Source organism: Mastigoproctus giganteus, chromosome 1, assembly GCF_048544385.1.
Source record: "Mastigoproctus giganteus isolate SK-2022 chromosome 1, ASM4854438v1, whole genome shotgun sequence".
NCBI classification, from domain to species: domain Eukaryota; kingdom Metazoa; phylum Arthropoda; class Arachnida; order Uropygi; family Thelyphonidae; genus Mastigoproctus; species Mastigoproctus giganteus.
Genome location: NC_143575.1, coordinates 149756405 through 149773315, shown reverse-complemented (window position 1 = coordinate 149773315; position 16911 = coordinate 149756405). Strand labels below are relative to the sequence as shown.

Below are 16911 nucleotides of genomic sequence, written 5' to 3'. Positions count from 1 at the left end.
GGTCTAATCAAGAAGCGTGTGCTACACACTGCTGCTCCTTCCCACCTGGCTACAGAGGAGCCTCACATCTGTGTATACATGTACAACATACCATTGTAAAATATTCTGTATAGATGAAATTCTGCTTTACTTAACTGTTTATGGCAGTTTACAAGTGTGGGTGCACATACATGCACAATCACAAGAAATGTACACTTAATGATGCTGCAGAGGATTTATTCTCACTTAAATACAAGTTCTTAGCAGTATAAATGAATTACTATACAATAACCATGCTGTCGATCAAGCACTGGCTTGCTCCAGGTGAAAATGATTAAATAAAAAAAAAGCTGGCAATGTCACGCTTTCATGAAGTCCACATGTTCGCGAAGGACACCTATCATGTGATAGTGACATTTACAAAGACTCCATATATATTACAGTAGCACCCACACATGTATCTATACAAGTAACTCAAGGAAGGTTCCTTCCAATGAAGTGCAATTCACTTCTGAACAGAACATACATATGAAGTCTGAAAACATGGTAGCCTTGAGCAGGCATTCTATAATTATTGGCTCCCTAGTTTCTGCAAAAGTAAGTGCTAATCTGTGATTGATAGTTGGGCAAAACCTATCAGTGCTTTGTCATCTGGCACTTCAATTGGATTTGGGCCTGGATTCTAAAGAGAGATATAACAATTTATTACATTAAGCGATTTCTGAGAGAAAGAGAGCGAGAGAGAGAGAGAGAGAGAGAGAGAGAGAGAGAGAGAGAGAGAGAGAGAGAGAGAGAAAGAATTATAATGATAATAATAAAAAATATTTTGAGTAGTAGAATTCGGATAATTAGTTTGATTATTCTTTCTTTTATAATTTTAAAAACAATCTCATTTTTGTACATTTTTCTGATCACTGAAATATTATATTTAAAAAAAAAAAAAGTTCAAATTACAAAACTGAGTTCATTTCCTTTTTTTTGATTCATGTTCAAAGTAAACTTTAGTTAAACAATAACTAAATGCAGGAAAGCAATTACAATTGTGTAATTTGAAAATATAAATAATGATTTCAAAAAAAAAAACTAAAGAAAAAGGGAGGGATATTCAAAAATAAACTTGTTAATTTGAAAGTTACCATACTGTAAAACCTCTATAAGCAGGTTAAAGGTACATACGATGGGGTGGGGTTTGATTTAATACAGTTAAAATTAATAAGCATAAAATATAAAATCAGTCTAAGTACATACAGTAAGACAAATTTTGTGGACCAATCAAAGGATGATTGTTTCTGAATTTCTGCTGTGCATATAACAGTTAATTTAATATCCAGTTAAAATATTTTAACAATAAGCAAATTTAATGTTCAATCTTGTCTAAGAAAGGCTAATCTTCTATCACTCTTATTTATCAATATTAAATAACAAACCCCACCATAGTGAAGTATGTTTTTATTCTTTTGGGATCAGCAATCTGGTTATGAAATACAATATGCAGTATGATTGATGTCTTTTAAGGTTATCATGGACATCATTACAAGATCATCTTCCTTACATTCAGAAGTAAAGGTGTAAAACTGTCTTTGCAGGCCGGCCACTGCATCTTATATCTCACAAAAAGGATTCTTCTGCTCCTATGCTTATCTTTGAGGGCTGTTGTTGTTTTGGTTTTTAGGAGCATTAGCAACTAAGGCCATATTGCTCCGGGAATATGCGGTGGTCATTCCCTGACCTCTCCGCATCCTCCATATTTGGTGATGACAGGCCCGAACCCCGGTCTAATCAAGAAGTGTGTGCTACGCACTGCTGCTCCTTCCCACCTGGCTACAGAGGCGCCCCTCTTTGAGGGCACTCTGATTTCTAGGCAAGGTCATATATCTCTATTGGTGGATTACCGTCACTTCTAATCTCTCTTGGCATAAGCATATTATAAATACTGCTTCCTCTAAATCTAAAAAACTGGGTTTTCTCTTTTGCTCTCATCGTTACTTTTCTTTAAAACAGCTGTTTACCCTGATAAAAGATTTAATCATGTTTGTCCATAGGCTGGAGTATTGAGGTTCTACTTGCTAGGTAAAAAAAAAAAAAAAAGAAACCTTGATATTGGAACAGACATCAACAATACTGGGTGGATGGCTTGTGGCATTATCAAGAATAAGTAAGATGCTGAATGGAATTCCTTTTGCCTTGAAATACACTTACAATTCTGTTCATAACTAAGATCAAAGATAACTTCTAAAAATAACAGCAGTCATCTACTCTTTAGGGTTTGAGTACCAGTACACAGTAATGCATGACCATGTACTGGTACTCAAAAATAAATAAATTATTATTCATCTTTTGTAACTTTTAAGATCAGAAGGGCTTTCATAGTGGTAAACGGACACAAGTTTCAGTTTATGACCCTCCATATTAGCACCAAGACAGAAGTGTTAGCCGATCTTTTGCTGTCTTAAAGCCAGGCACACTCTTTTCAGCAATAGAAATATAAGTGCGATCACGCATTTTCTCCCCAATATAAACTTGTTTCGTCAAGACTGAATATCTGTTTGGGTATGTACTCCCCCCCCTCTCATGGTGCTTTCTGTAAATATGGTTTCTCTGCATTATTTTAAATTCATGTAATTTAAACACGCATAAAGTAAGAGAATTCGCTGTATTTTGCATTTCTTTATTTTTGCACTGCATTGCATTATTATTTATTTGCTTATGTCTGATTACATCATATTTCCTACTGCTTGAAATTGAAAAAGTTATACTTATTTTGTCATCTTACTGAAAGGCACTATTAAAATTAGCTACACACTACACAAGTACTATGCTGCATATAACAGACTGCATTTTTATTTTGCAATACAGACTATCAAGGCACACCTAATGGCCAATTCATTAACAAAATTAAGCAGAAATTCAGAAAAAGAAAAAATAAAAATTTAACATATTTTGGTTTAGTCTTTCTTTATAATCTGGTACCCCTTCTGATCAATTGTTGCAAAGTGACTGACAGCCCTAGCTCCTCCTACTCATTGCTTTCTTTGCAGTGATTGGAAGCTGTGACCTCTTCAGTACAGGAGACCCCCGCTTAACGCTGATAATTCATTCCAGAAAAACAGAGCGCAAAGTGAATCTGCGCTAAGCAAGTGCCGCATTCCCATAAGGTAACATATGTATTTGTGAGTTGTGGTCAGTGCCATAGGATATTTCCTAATCAATAATAAATGGTAGTGACAAGATGCACAAATGTCGGTCAAAATATTTAATATTCAAAATATTAACTACTTACGTATCAAAATTAAACTTAAAATTCCAATTAAAATCATGAATTTAATTGATCTAAATTGAGTTAATTTAATCAAGAAAAATGTGTCGATTTTGGAGAAAACTTTGGTCCTCTTCCAAATAAACTAAAAGGGGTATTAATTTTAAATCCCCTGCTGCGTTATCACCCAACAATAAAGTCAACCGATCCTTCATCACTTTGAAACCTAGCAAACCCAATTTTATTATTTTTAGTGAAAAGAAAATAAAGAAAATCTGCACTTTGCAAAAATATAGATAAGGGTCAGTTTGATAAATAAACACACAAACATACAAACAAACAGTTTCTCAATCATAAAACTGGCATGCTGGCAGGTACATATTTGTATTCTCATTATTTTATTTAAAAATCTTTATCTCCTGTAATGTTAGGTTTGATTGATTAGACGATCAATTTTATGTGGTGTAGGATTTACTGTCCTGAACAAGGTAAATGTTGGAAGTGATCACAGAATAGTAAGACACACTTGATATACTGTAGATGTAAGAAAAGAAAGGAAAAACTGACCCGAGTAAATAATAACAAAGGTCTTCGAGACAACAGAAGAGGAGAAAAAGCAGTATGAACTGGAACCTAGGAACAAGTTTGAGCTTCTGCAGACTTTTCAGGACCAAGATATCGACAAGGAATACAACTTTCTGAAAGTGATAAAGCCCAAGAAACCTATAGGTAAAAAGAAATCCAAAGAAGGAAAAAAAAATTTTTTTTTTTTTTTAATGTGAACCCCAAACATGAGAGGTATTAGAACCTATAGTACTTAGTACCGTGCTTGGGTTGGAGGTTGAGAAGACGAAAGAAGATATTTGTTGACATTGGACTTGAACTTCTGTAGATTGTAATTTTCAGGAAATACGTATGAAGGAAGGTTGTTCCAGAAAACGGCAGTTGAATGAATAAATGAGGAAGATGAAAAGTTGGTTCTGTGGGTTTGAAGTTGGACAGTAAATGGATGTTGGCTTGTGGCGGCACATGTTCAGACTGTTTTGAAAGAGAGCGCGGGAATTACAGAAGCCAATTCAGAAGAACAGTGCCCACGGAAGTATCAGTAGAAGGGGCAAGCAGCAGAAACAGTACATCTATGAGACAGCGAGTGGAGAGACTCTGTTAGAGATGAGTCGTTAATTAACCTAACTGCCCTCTTCTGAATGAAATCAAGAAGCCTGAGAGAGGTTTTGGGAGCATCACCCCAGATGTGAGAACAATATTCCATGGCAGGGCGGATTTGCGATTTATACAGAGTGAGCAGCTGTTTGGAAGAAAAACGCCAAGAACGAAAAAACCAAGTTTTTTAGATGGAGAGGAAGCAATATTTGTAATCTGCTTGTGCCAAGAGAGAGATTAGAAGTCAGGGTAATCCCCAAAAGAGATATATCAACTTACCTATAAATCGGACTGTCAACAAAGATAAGCATAGAAGCAAAAGAATCCTTTTTGCGAGATATAAGACAAGACAGTTTTAGAAGGGTTGAAATCAACTAAGTTGTCTTTGCCCCACAGGAGAATTACCTGAAGATCAGCATTTAAGGAATTGGTAGCAGATTTTCGAGAAGTTGAAGCTGATTGAGCAGGACAAGGTTGCTCAAAATGGAAAGTGGAATGCAATGTGCTATCATCGGCAAAACTATGGATAGGATTGCCAGTCAATGGAAGAAGGTCATTAATATACAAGAGGAAAAGAGTGGGGGGAAAGAACTGAACCTTGGGGGACACCAGCATTAGTGGAGAAGTTAGAAGACAGAGAGCCATCTACCATCACCCTCAGTGAATGATCAGAGAGAAAATTGGATAACCAACTACTAAAAACAGTTGGCAAACCATAAGATGGAAGCTTGTTTAGAAGACCTTTATGCCAAACACGATCAAAAGCCTTTGAGATGTCAAGAGCAACTACTTGTGTTTCACCAAACTTTTCCATTGAATTAGTCCATAAATGGGTAACATAAGCCAGAATATCACCAGTGGATCGACACTGACGGAATCCATACTGGCGATCGTTGATCAGAACGAAGGTTTCTAGGTAGTTTAAGAGTTGGCGGTTAATTGATTTCTCCATTACTTTAGAAAGAGTAGAAGTAATTGCAATGGGACGATAATTGGATGGGAGGGATTTGTCACCCTTTTCAGGAACTGGCTGAATATGAGCAAATTTCCAAACAGAAGGAAAAACACCTTTGGAATAAGAAGTGAAAAAAGGCGGGAAAGAATAGGAGTAAGTTCAGGAGCACAGGTTTTGATAACAAGTGGAGAATACCATCAGGACCTGGAGCTTTCTTAGCATCAAGATTCATCAAAATCCTTCTGATATCCTTTTGACGGAAGGCCACAGGAGGCATTGAATGGAGCGTGTTGGGAATGGTGAGAGGTGTTTTACCAAGATGATTAATACATGAGCTGGAAGAAAAATATGATCCTAGCAGGTCAGCTTTACCCTTGGCTGAAGTGAAAACAGAACCATCAGGTTTGGATAGAGGTGGGAGCAGAGATGGGCAAAAGTCGCGGCCAATAGCTTTGGCAAGAGACCAGAATGCTTGGCTACCATTAGGGCAAGAAGCAAGTTTTCTACTCTTAGCCTGTTCAAACTCTGGTTTGGACTGATTAATAACTGCTTTACAATTGTTGCGTGGCTTGGTATAGGCAGAAAATGAAACTGGAGAATCAGAAACAAGCCAATTACGATATGCAACATTCTTCTCTTGAACAGCCTTAGCACATTTATTGGAAAACCAAGGTTTAGATAAAGGACGAGATTTTAAAGTGGAGTGTGGGATAAAGGATTCCATTCCTGCAAGAATAATTTCACTGACACGATCTGAGCAAACATTGACCTCAGAACTTTTGAAACAGTAATCTGACCAAGGAAAAGAAGAAAAGTCTCGCAAGTCATCCCATTTTGCATTCTTGTAATGTCAAACAACAAGAGGTTGGGAATAGCCATGAGATAAAGGTTCCATTGGAGAAGAGACAATCACCAAGTTGTGATCTGAAGTGCCTAAAGGACCTCTCACTTCGACTGTATACTTAGAAGGGTTGTTTGTGAGAATAAGATCAAGCGTATTAGCTGTATGATTAGGATTGTCCATTATTCTTGTAGGTAAATGAACAATCTGTGCTAGGTCATTAGTAATTGCAAAAGCCTCAGCATCTCGACCTGCTGGGTCGGTATGACTAGAAAACGGTAGCCAGCTGGAGTTGTGAACATTAAAATCACCAAGGAAAATTACCTCACTGTTAGGAAAGTTGGACTGGAGAAAGTCAAGTTGCAAAGAGAGGAAGTCAAAGAGCTCCATGTGATTAGTGGAGTTGGGAGAACGGTAGAGACAACAGATGAATTTGACACAACGAGGTAGAGATTTTAAGCCAGAGAAGATCAAAGAGAGGAGATTCCAAATTGCCAAGTCTCTGACAGGGAATATCAGAACGGACATATGCACAAGTACCACCTTTGAGGCGAAAGGAATCATACAGCAAATAATTTGGTCATCTGAGATGAGCAGTAGTTGAATCAACCGATAACTGAGATTCTGTCAGAAAAAGTACATGGGGTTTGGCAGACTGCAAGTGGAAATGGACATCGTTGAGATTAGAATTGAGACCACGTATATTTGTGAAATGAATTAGGAAGTGCTTGGGAGGTTTAGATCTTTTCGCAGATAAGCTTGCTCTATTAGTTTGACAATTCATGGTGTATTCAATAGTAAGAAAAAGTGTGTGGGACATGCTGTACGAAGTAATGAAATTTTTGGATATGGCGTACACGTGGTAAGAATATATCCAGATCCTTGACATAACGTGGCCTCGACAATGCTCCCCACATACACACTACTCAGACTCTCTCCAGTCACTATCTGGCAGAGTAGAGGTAGCAAGATTATACACCACCTGATCCGGAAGCCTCCTAGAGAGTTACCAATAGGTTCGGTCTGGTGTACTAACTAGCGGCCGGCCTGCGAACACCGTTTTAGAGCTGTACCCTCGAAATGTAAGGAATATTGGATCTCGCCATGACGTTCATCATAACCCCAAAAGTCATCAATCATACTGCATGATGGAAAAGAAAGGGAAGGGTTGACTGGAACTTAGCTCTAGAGACTAAACATGGGTTGCACCACTTCAAGCCTCCAATAAGCAAAGTGGTGGTATTTCACCGGTTGATGATGAGAGTCATCTACCGGTGACACTTGTCATGATGAACCAAACCACAAATGAAGAGCAAGATAAACACCAACAAGGATAAAATAGAGTATACTGAGTTGTGCAAAGCCATTAGAAAGAGACTCAGATAGGGCATAAGAAAATTTAACACAAGAAAAGTAGAACAAGCATTAAGGGAAAACAAAGGACTTAAAGCAGCAGTCATGAGCATTATTACAGAAAGACAAATGATACCAAATCTGAAGAATGGTACTGGTGTACTTATAAATAGCAGAGAAGGCATAATTCAAATAGCAGAAGACAGAAGACTAAAAAGTAGTAGTTAAGGGCAAATGTGGGTAACACAACAAGGTGGTGCCTGCACCTTAGGACAGCTGAAGGAGAATTAATTTAAGTCACCAACTGATGCAAGTGCTGTGGGAATGTTATACATTCACTACTTGAAACACAAGCAGACAGTCACTGGGGAGTCATCTGCATTCCTTCTGTACAACTTAAGGGAAGTCACACAAATGAAAAATGCCGTGGAAAACTTTTCACAGATGTGCTGCTTCATAAGGAGCAAGGGAATGATACCAGCAGTGGGAAAGATGTATCACAAATTAGCAACACATACGACATACCTGATATCTTTCCTGATGAGGTAGAACATGCATTGAAGAAAATGAAGAATCAAAAAGCTCCAGGTGAAGATGAAGTTACTTTAGAGTTATTAAAATTAGGAGGAAGAGACATGGCTCAGAAACTGGTAAGCCTTTTCACAAAACACATTAGGAAAGGCATGACACCTTTAATAATGCAATCATAATTTTGCTGCATAAGAAAGGAGATAAATCAGAAATTAGAAATTATAGACCAATTAGCTTGTTGTCTTACATCTACAAGTTCTTAACAAGGTTATTACTAACAGATTAGAATCAACCAAAACAGCAAGCTGGTTTTAGGAGAGGATTCTCAACTATGTATCACCTTCATGTACTATCGCGGCTATCAAAGAAAGCAATAGAATATAAAACGCCATTATGCCTGGCATTTTTGGATTATGAAAAGGCATAAACATCCCATACATTATGATTTTCAAGCAAATATATGAGAACACTACCTCCTTTATTCAACTAGACAAAGACAATAGAAAATTTAAAATTGAGAAAAAGTTCTCAATATAAGGTAAACTGCAGCCATTATCAATCCTCTGAAGGATGGAAGCCTCCTCAACAATTTATGTTGAAGGAAATGGACCATAATCTGCCATGATGGTCCAGTGCAGGTTGACAAATTGACTGTATTTAGTAGTCAGGGGCTTGAATCCTGGTCTACTCAAAGACTATGTGCTACTGCACTCCCGCTCCTGACCACTTGGATGTGAATAGAGAGTACTTAGACCATTTACAATTTGCACAGATGACACTGTGATTATAAGCCATGATCCCCAAGAATTAGAGGAAAATCTTAATCAGTTATGCAGAGTTAGTAAGGATTTCAGGTTAAACATGAATTTGGCTAAAACAAAAGTAGTGATGAACAAGTATGCCACAGAAAGGGATATAATAATTGAAGGAGCAGAAATTGAAAAGGTGGATTCATATACTTATCTTGGACAAGTAATTAGCTGTAATAATGATAAATGGCAGGAGGTCAAGAGAAGAATAAATCTTGGATGGATAGCATTCAGGAAATATAGTCAGATACTGAGGAGCAATATCCAAATTGTCTTCTTTTTTTTAAATTTGAATACCTTTCAATTATGCTTATTTCATACGAAACCTTTTACTGGATTGCAATACTTATTAATTAAAAGTAATTTTATATTTTTAATGAAAAATTTAAGTATGCATTTTTTACATCTGTTGGGTTTATTTTTTATATCTATTATTTCCAGTAAAATAAAATTTACTAATTATGCTGCTGGAACGCACGCGTGCACGCACAACAAAGCTGTTACTGTATTCCATTTTTCATATTTATAAGATAATAAATATAATTATAAATATTATATTTATTATAAATAAATAAAAATAGAATGGTACATGGTAACAGAATTATATAAGCAAAGTTTGTATAAAGCAGCATCATTATATAACATCTCAAAGAATAAATTTCTGTTGCTGCTGCCTATATTTGAGGGAGGGCATCCAATGTGCCATAATTTTCAAAATTTTTTGAAACAACATTCTGAATTCCTCATATTCCAAAAAATTCACAAATAATAACAAAACTCAGAATTTTATTAAAAATGTTCCATTTATATAAACTTAAAAACTATAAAATATTATAAAATTATAATAATATATATTATAATAAACTATTCCATGCATATAAACCAGAGGTGGCCAACGAGTCAATCGTGGATTTAATTTCAGTCAATCACGAGGAATTTTAAATACACAGTCATCCCTCAATTTGTGCACCTTGTGCAATGAAATTTTTGAGATGGTAGATCACGGCACATTTTGAAGGAAAAAAGTAGATTGCATCACAAATTAAGTTGGCCACTCCTGATATAAACTAACCTCAACACATGCAAAGAACAAATAAAACTGTGTACCAAGTAATAGTATTTGCCATATAGTGCAAGGAAGGCACAGGCTTTTTCTGCACTGGCAAAAAAAACCCCCACCCCTCAACTACTTGTGAGGGCAATTAACTTTTTCCAGCAATCAACAACTCACTTGCTAAAAGAAAACTTCCTAAAATCTAATCTAAACCTCAAGCCTTGTAGTTTGAATTTATGACACCTAGTTCTGGAATTCTATAACATAATTCCACCTTCATTCATTTTACTAGTCCCTCTCAGAGCCTTATAAACTTCAATCATGTACCTCTGATGTGTTTGATTGCCAAGTTCTGTAGCCCACATAACCTTTCCTCATACGGTCATACTTCTGTCGATCTCACCATTTAAGTTGGCTGTCTTTGAACCCTTTTCAAGAAGCTCAGTGTATTTTTTCAGATGAGGTCTCCATACTTGAACACAGTATTCCAAATATGGTCTTATAATTACCTTACACAGCGGGATTATAACCTCAATATTTCTACAGGATAATGTTTGATAAATCATTGAAAGGACACCATGGCTAGCCGTCTGTTTACACCATTTAGAAACTTCATATCTGCCTGCATTATAATTCCCAGATATCTTTCTTCCTCTGCTGTTTTTAATTCAATCCTACTACGTAATTAATTTAATTTGGGGTTGCTATTCCCCAGGAAAATATAGACCATATTTTGCTGCACTGAAACATGGCTGCCACTTTTCTGACCATTTTTGCAGCCTGTCCAAGTCATCCTGAAGGAGCACTGCTTGGTACCGATCATTAACTACTCTACAAATTTTAAGTCATCTGCAAATTTTGACATCAAGCCTCACATCCTAACATTGATATTGTTTATGAAAATCCAAAACAATGTTGGTCCAAGAACCGATCCTTGGAGGACCTCACTTCTGACTCTACACTAATCTAAAGAATATCCATTAATCAGAACACTCTGCCTTTTACCCTGCAGCCACCCACCCACCCACCCACCACCCAATCCATCTTAGAATCTTACCAGTATCCCAACTTCTTCAAGCTTATACAGTAACCTCTCACGAGTGACTGAGTCAAATGCTTTGCTAAAATTCAAACAAACTATGTCAAAAATGTTCCCTAAATCTAGCTCATGAGCAACTGCGTCAAAACAGTTTTGAACTAGTTTAGTTAAGAATGATTTTTTCCTTAAAAACAAAGCCATGTTGCGTGTTCCAGAATGCTATATCTATCTAAATGCCTGTGGATTGCACTCTTAATCATTGCCTCTACGATTTTTCCTACCAATGAAGTCAGACTAAATGGTCTGTAGTTACCAACTTCACTCTTAACTGCTTTTATGCATTGGCGATAATGTTGGCACTTCTCCAATCCAAATGTCTCTCCAGTCCAAAGATGCCCTCATAATTAATCTCGATGGTTCAATACTATAGGGTATATGCAATTAACTCCGGAAGCCTTACCTTTACGCACAAAAGTTTTTCTAATAAACAATCATCTGTAATTATGACATCGCTAATTTCATATGGCTCAGCTTCACTCACACGGCTTCTCAGCACGAAGGGTCTTTCATTCAAGTAAAGACCGATCCAAAGTTCCTATTCAATTTACCCACAACATCAGCTGGGTTATCTAACACTTTTCCACACCCAGTGTACAAGGGTCTGACCTGATTAGCTTTTTTCTTTGTTGTATTCACATACATGAAAAATTCCTTGTCCCTATTCTTTGCTCTCTTAGCCCTTGCCTCCCTCATCTTATTGGTGATACACTGTGGTGATATAGAAACTCTGCGAAAGACAAAAAATGTGTGAAATGCTATGTTTGTGATGTGCATATGTTGTTATGTTGTTTCAGGCTCTTTGCAACCAAGAAGCAACAAGCACCAGGGAGGTATGTCCCGATACCAGTCTATGCCACAACTGAGCGTGAATTGCTGCAAACCTCAAGTGTCATGTACTGAATGTCAAAACCATTCAAAATATGAGCAAATGAAATAGAATAATAAAGTAATAAGTGATTTAAAAAAAGGAATTAAAAAATTAAAAATAAATAAGTGAAATAAAATAAAATAAAATTAAGAAAAATGAAATAAATATAAGGCATTGATAGCAAACTACAAAAAAAAGAAAAATAAATAAATAAAGATAAATTTATAAAATTTATAAAATAAAATAAAAATCCTGCATCAGTGCAAGACTGGTTCCAGCAATGAGAAACAATAATAGAGGAAAGAACAGTAAAAGAAGAAGGAAAAATAAAAAATTAATAAAGTAAACACTTGATAGATGGATAAAATGAAAAGATACGAATTAAAAGCGAATAGAGGGAAGAGATAAAGATTCTATACAGGATAACCTGTCAGCAGATGATCTCACCTCAGGGACAGCCTGACGCCTGCGGGAGACAGGAAACCAGTGATCGTTCAGCATTGTACAAGTAAGATTAGGAACTGTCCAAGTTGAAGGTGGTGGAATCACAAAATGGCAATGATGGCCCGGACTAGAGGCAGAGCAGAAATAGGAGTACCTCATGGAATTGAAGCAACACTGATGAGTTGCCCACGTCTGAGTGCTTTATGTGCAAATCTTGCAGAAGATAAAATTTTTCTTTGGAGTCCAAGTGAGAGATGACTCATTGCCTGGAAAAATGGTTGCCACACAGCAGACAGAGGTTGATGAAGATCCAAGTTATATGGAAAGGTGAAAAGACATGCTGCCAGTATTCTGGGCTTCCACAGTTACAGAGGGAAGAATCAGACAGGTTGCACATAGCAAGTTTAGTGCGAAGGAAACTATGGCCAGCTAGAAGAAAAAAAAATATGGAGACCAGGACTGAACAGACTTTTGCAAGGCAAAGGACATGGATGGAATAAACTTTACTGTGATCATACCTTTGGAAGAAGATCACTGACCTTGCCACAGTTGAACCAGGTGGTTCCAGTAATGAGTTTTTTCGGTTTTAGGATTGCAGTGGATATTAAGTTATGTCCAAAAAAGTCAACAGAAATGGCATGTATAAGGTAATAGCAAAAGCTTTGATAAGCGATTTGGAGGCCCTGAGGTAGGCAACCATTTAAAACCTGTAGTGCAGCTGAGACAGTGCAACAGGAATGGCTCATCATTAAGAGCATACATCTTTGGATAGGGGAGTTTTTCTTGGATAGCAATCTTCTTAGTACATCAAAACTAGGTGCCAGTACCATAGCTACAAATTGGGATAAACACTACTTTGTACAAAACGCAAAGGGTATGGTGGTTAATACCACAGGATTGATGTGACAGAGATAGCATAGAAGTATACTTCACTATTTTATCATGAAGATGCAAGACATGTTTCTGGAAGTTTAACTTACAATCTAGAATAATACCTAAAAATTTATGAGTCAACCATGGGGAGAAAGTGACCAAAAAGTTTAACAGTTGAAGGCCTGAAAACGTTAAGGTTGCCCTTAAGATAAAAGAAGCTTAGCCTTGTCACGAGAAATGATAAGTTTATTAATAATGGACCAAGAGCACAGTCATTCATGATGCTACTGGCATCATGAATTACCAAGGTCAAGAAGCATTAGATCATCGGCACATGCGATTTTAGAAGCACTGGGAGTTGAACGGAGAAGACACTCAACTAGAACCAAATCCCAGACAAGTGGACTAAGCACTGAACTTTGTGGGCATCCTCAAGAGACAGAGTGACTAAGTTGCTGTGTACTAGAAATGACTTGGGCAGAACTGTGGAGAAAGTAATTGCACGTTAAGTTGTAGATGTGAGGAGCATTGAGCAACCCTGAGGTGAGCAAAAAAGCTGTCTCACCAAAGGGAGTCAAAAGCTCAAGAGAAATTAAGAAAATAGCCATAGCACATTCAAATGTGCAGTTGTTTACTCTGGAAAGAAGTTCAACCAAGGCCCCCCTCAGTTCCTCGCCCTGGATGATGACTAAACTGGTCAGAAGACTGTAAAGAGCATTCAGTAAAAAGACAATCAAGATAGGCAGCAATAAGTTGTTCAAGAGTTTTACCCAAGGTGTACAATAACTTAATAGGATGATAGGCCTTAGCAGAAGTAGGAATACCAGGTTCAGAAATTAATTTTAACAATGCAGTCTTCCAAAGGACAGGAAAAGTTGCCCCATTCAAACATTTATTATAGTGTAACAAAGGATAGAGTTTGTGTAGTTGCTCGATAAAAATGTCCTTGAGGTTATCAAGTTCAGGACAACTATTATTATTGATTTTAGAGATTGCCAAATTAACCTCCACCTGACTGAAGCAAGAAGTGGATTCAGAAGTAACATAGGCCCTATTGAGAGATCTAATTTGTTGATGAATAGGAAGAACACAGCAGAGGTCATCCGAGGTAAGAAGTGCATCAAGTATTGCACTGACAGTGCTAGTAAAAGTTTCGGCACTGTGAGAATCGGGTGTGCCTCCGTAGCCAGGTGGGAAGGCGCAGCACCTTCTTGATTAGACCGAGGTTCGAGCCAGTCACCACCAAATAGGGAGGATGCGGAAATGTCGGGGAATGACCACCACATATTCCCGGAACAATATGGCCTTAGTTGCTAATACTCCTAAAAACCAAATAACAAACAAACAAACAAACAAAAAAACAAAAAAAAAAAACTGTGAGAATCAACAGACTGGTAAATTTCTGGAGGATGAACCTTGTTTCTAGAGAGATAATGAACCAGACTACAAGGGCTAGAATTACCTGCTAGAAATGTTCTCCAAGTGGATCTTTTACAGCCTTGGAATATTGCCTTTTGAGGCCTTGATATTCATTAAGGTGCTCAACATATGCAGTTGGCCAGCTCGTATAATGTCGTTGGAAGGAATGGCAAACTTACTTGATGTAGACAATTGCATCAGAGTTGCCTCTCTTGTCCCTTGGGAGGCCTTATGAACTTGTGACCCAGAATTAGCTGTGAACATCGTTACAGACTGGATCAACATGGTGCCTTTAAAATAATCACAATTAGTCCACATACAAGACTTTGGCAGAATTCAGAACTTAAAATGTGCTTCTAGCCGAAGCAACAGCTCAGTTCAACCACCTGCAATCTCAGGCAATCAAAATGTATGTTAACTGTAAATGGCTAAAGGGAAAATTCCATATAAGAAAGTGAATCTGAACTTTTCCGCAACTCTATCCAGAATTGTGGCTCGATTTCATCACAAGATTTAACCATAATCCTGCACCAAATTCAGATCTGGCTCTACCAATGGAGCCTACCCGGCATGGTGTGCTATATACCATTCATATGACAAAACAACAGCTGATCATAGCCAACAATTCAACTGCAGGTGATGGAGTTCCCCAATTCATGCTTAAGTCCATACATTATTCAGCCACTTTTAATTACACTACCCAGCATGATTTTTACCTCCAGCAAATCAACGGTTGTTTTTGGTCATGTTTTATGTATAGAATTTAAAATCAATCATAAAAATTTCCTATCACATCTCAGTTTTAAGATACAGATAACTGGATTCTGTACAAAGATATCATTACTGTTTGAAATACGATTTTTAAACTTATTAACTTTTGGTTGGTTTTGTTTACTGGGCTAAAAATTAAGCAAGTACATCATTACCGTTCTTGCAATACAGTATATTTTGATGCACTTTTCCAGCAAGTCAGTATTTTTATTAATTTTATTACACCATTCAACTGTTCAATATATAGTGTATGATAAACTACGCTACAAGAATTCACCTTCTGTTCAAATTTACCAATTGCTTTTACTGTTTTTAGGTTAATGCATTGTTAAAATAGAGAAGACAAACCACAGAACTTGCATCAATCTCCCAGACAACTTTTGCTGTTTGTGGACACTTAACCACAAAAACTCAGAGGAAGCAAATAGACGTCACAAAAGTTGCATATTAATTGTACTTCGGCTGCAAGATCGGTGACCAAGAAAAAATTGGGCTCCACATATCTGTTGTATTACCTTTTGCCATCCCTATAGTGTGTCACCAGCCCAAGAATCATTTGGATGACTGCTATTTCTGCATGACAAAAATAAAAAGTATTTCCAAAAAGGGCAAGCACTGCATCAAATATCCAAATATCCCATCAGCAATTGGGCCAGTGCCACACAGTAAAGAACTGCCAGTACCTGTGCCACCAAAACCTTGAGGTGTTGGAAGTAGTGATCAAGGTACAGAAGAAATCGTTTTACCAGATGTTGCGGAACCATGTACTTTACACGATTTGGACTATGAGCCAGAAAAAGAAAAGGCCCCTCAAAACATCGAACAAGAAGAATTAAGTGACTTGATCAGAGACAAAGAGAAGGCTGAATTACTCAGATCCAGACTACAACAGTGGAACTTACTTGCCAAAGGTACAAACATTACAATATACCATAAGCGAAATGAAGAGTCAAGATATTTTGCAATGGAAAACAACATGTGTGTCTGCAAAGATGTCATTGGTCTTATGCACAAACTGAACATAGATTACAATACCTCTGAATGGCGTTTGTTCATTGATGTGTCAAAGCTAAGTTTGAAAGCAGTATTGCTTTGTAATGGAAATACTTTACCATCAATTTCTCTTGTTCATGCTGTTGGCCTGAAAGAAACGTATGATAGTACATCCCAGATTCTTGCTGCTATACGGTACAATGACTATGGTTGGAATATTTGTGGTGATCTCAAAGTGATTGGACTGCTTGTTGGGTTGCAAGGTGGTTTCACTAAATACTGTTGTTTACTGTGTTTGTGGGATAGTCATGCAACAGACAAACACTACGTCGTATAACACTGGGACAAGAGAGATGAATATATTCCCAGAAAAAGCAATGTAAAGTATGTTCCATTGGTTGATCCACAAAAGGTTTTTCTTCCCCCTTTACTCATCAAGCTTGGACTGATTAAGAATTTCACTACTAAGGCACTGGATAAAGAAAGCAGAGGATTTGCATATTTA

General features: G+C 37.2%; 1 protein-coding gene across 1 annotated transcript in view; it reads right to left on the bottom strand.

Annotated features, from left to right (window-relative positions):
• Positions 1-249: 249 nt before the first annotated feature.
• fray (oxidative stress responsive kinase frayed) overlaps positions 250-16911 on the bottom strand; it is a 501108-nt gene continuing 484446 nt past the window's right edge. Inside the window, exon 18 of the mRNA XM_090389465.1 lies at positions 250-661. Coding sequence (XP_090245591.1) covers positions 584-661 — 78 coding nt within the window. The 3' untranslated portion in view covers positions 250-583. The remainder of the gene's footprint in view (positions 662-16911) is intronic.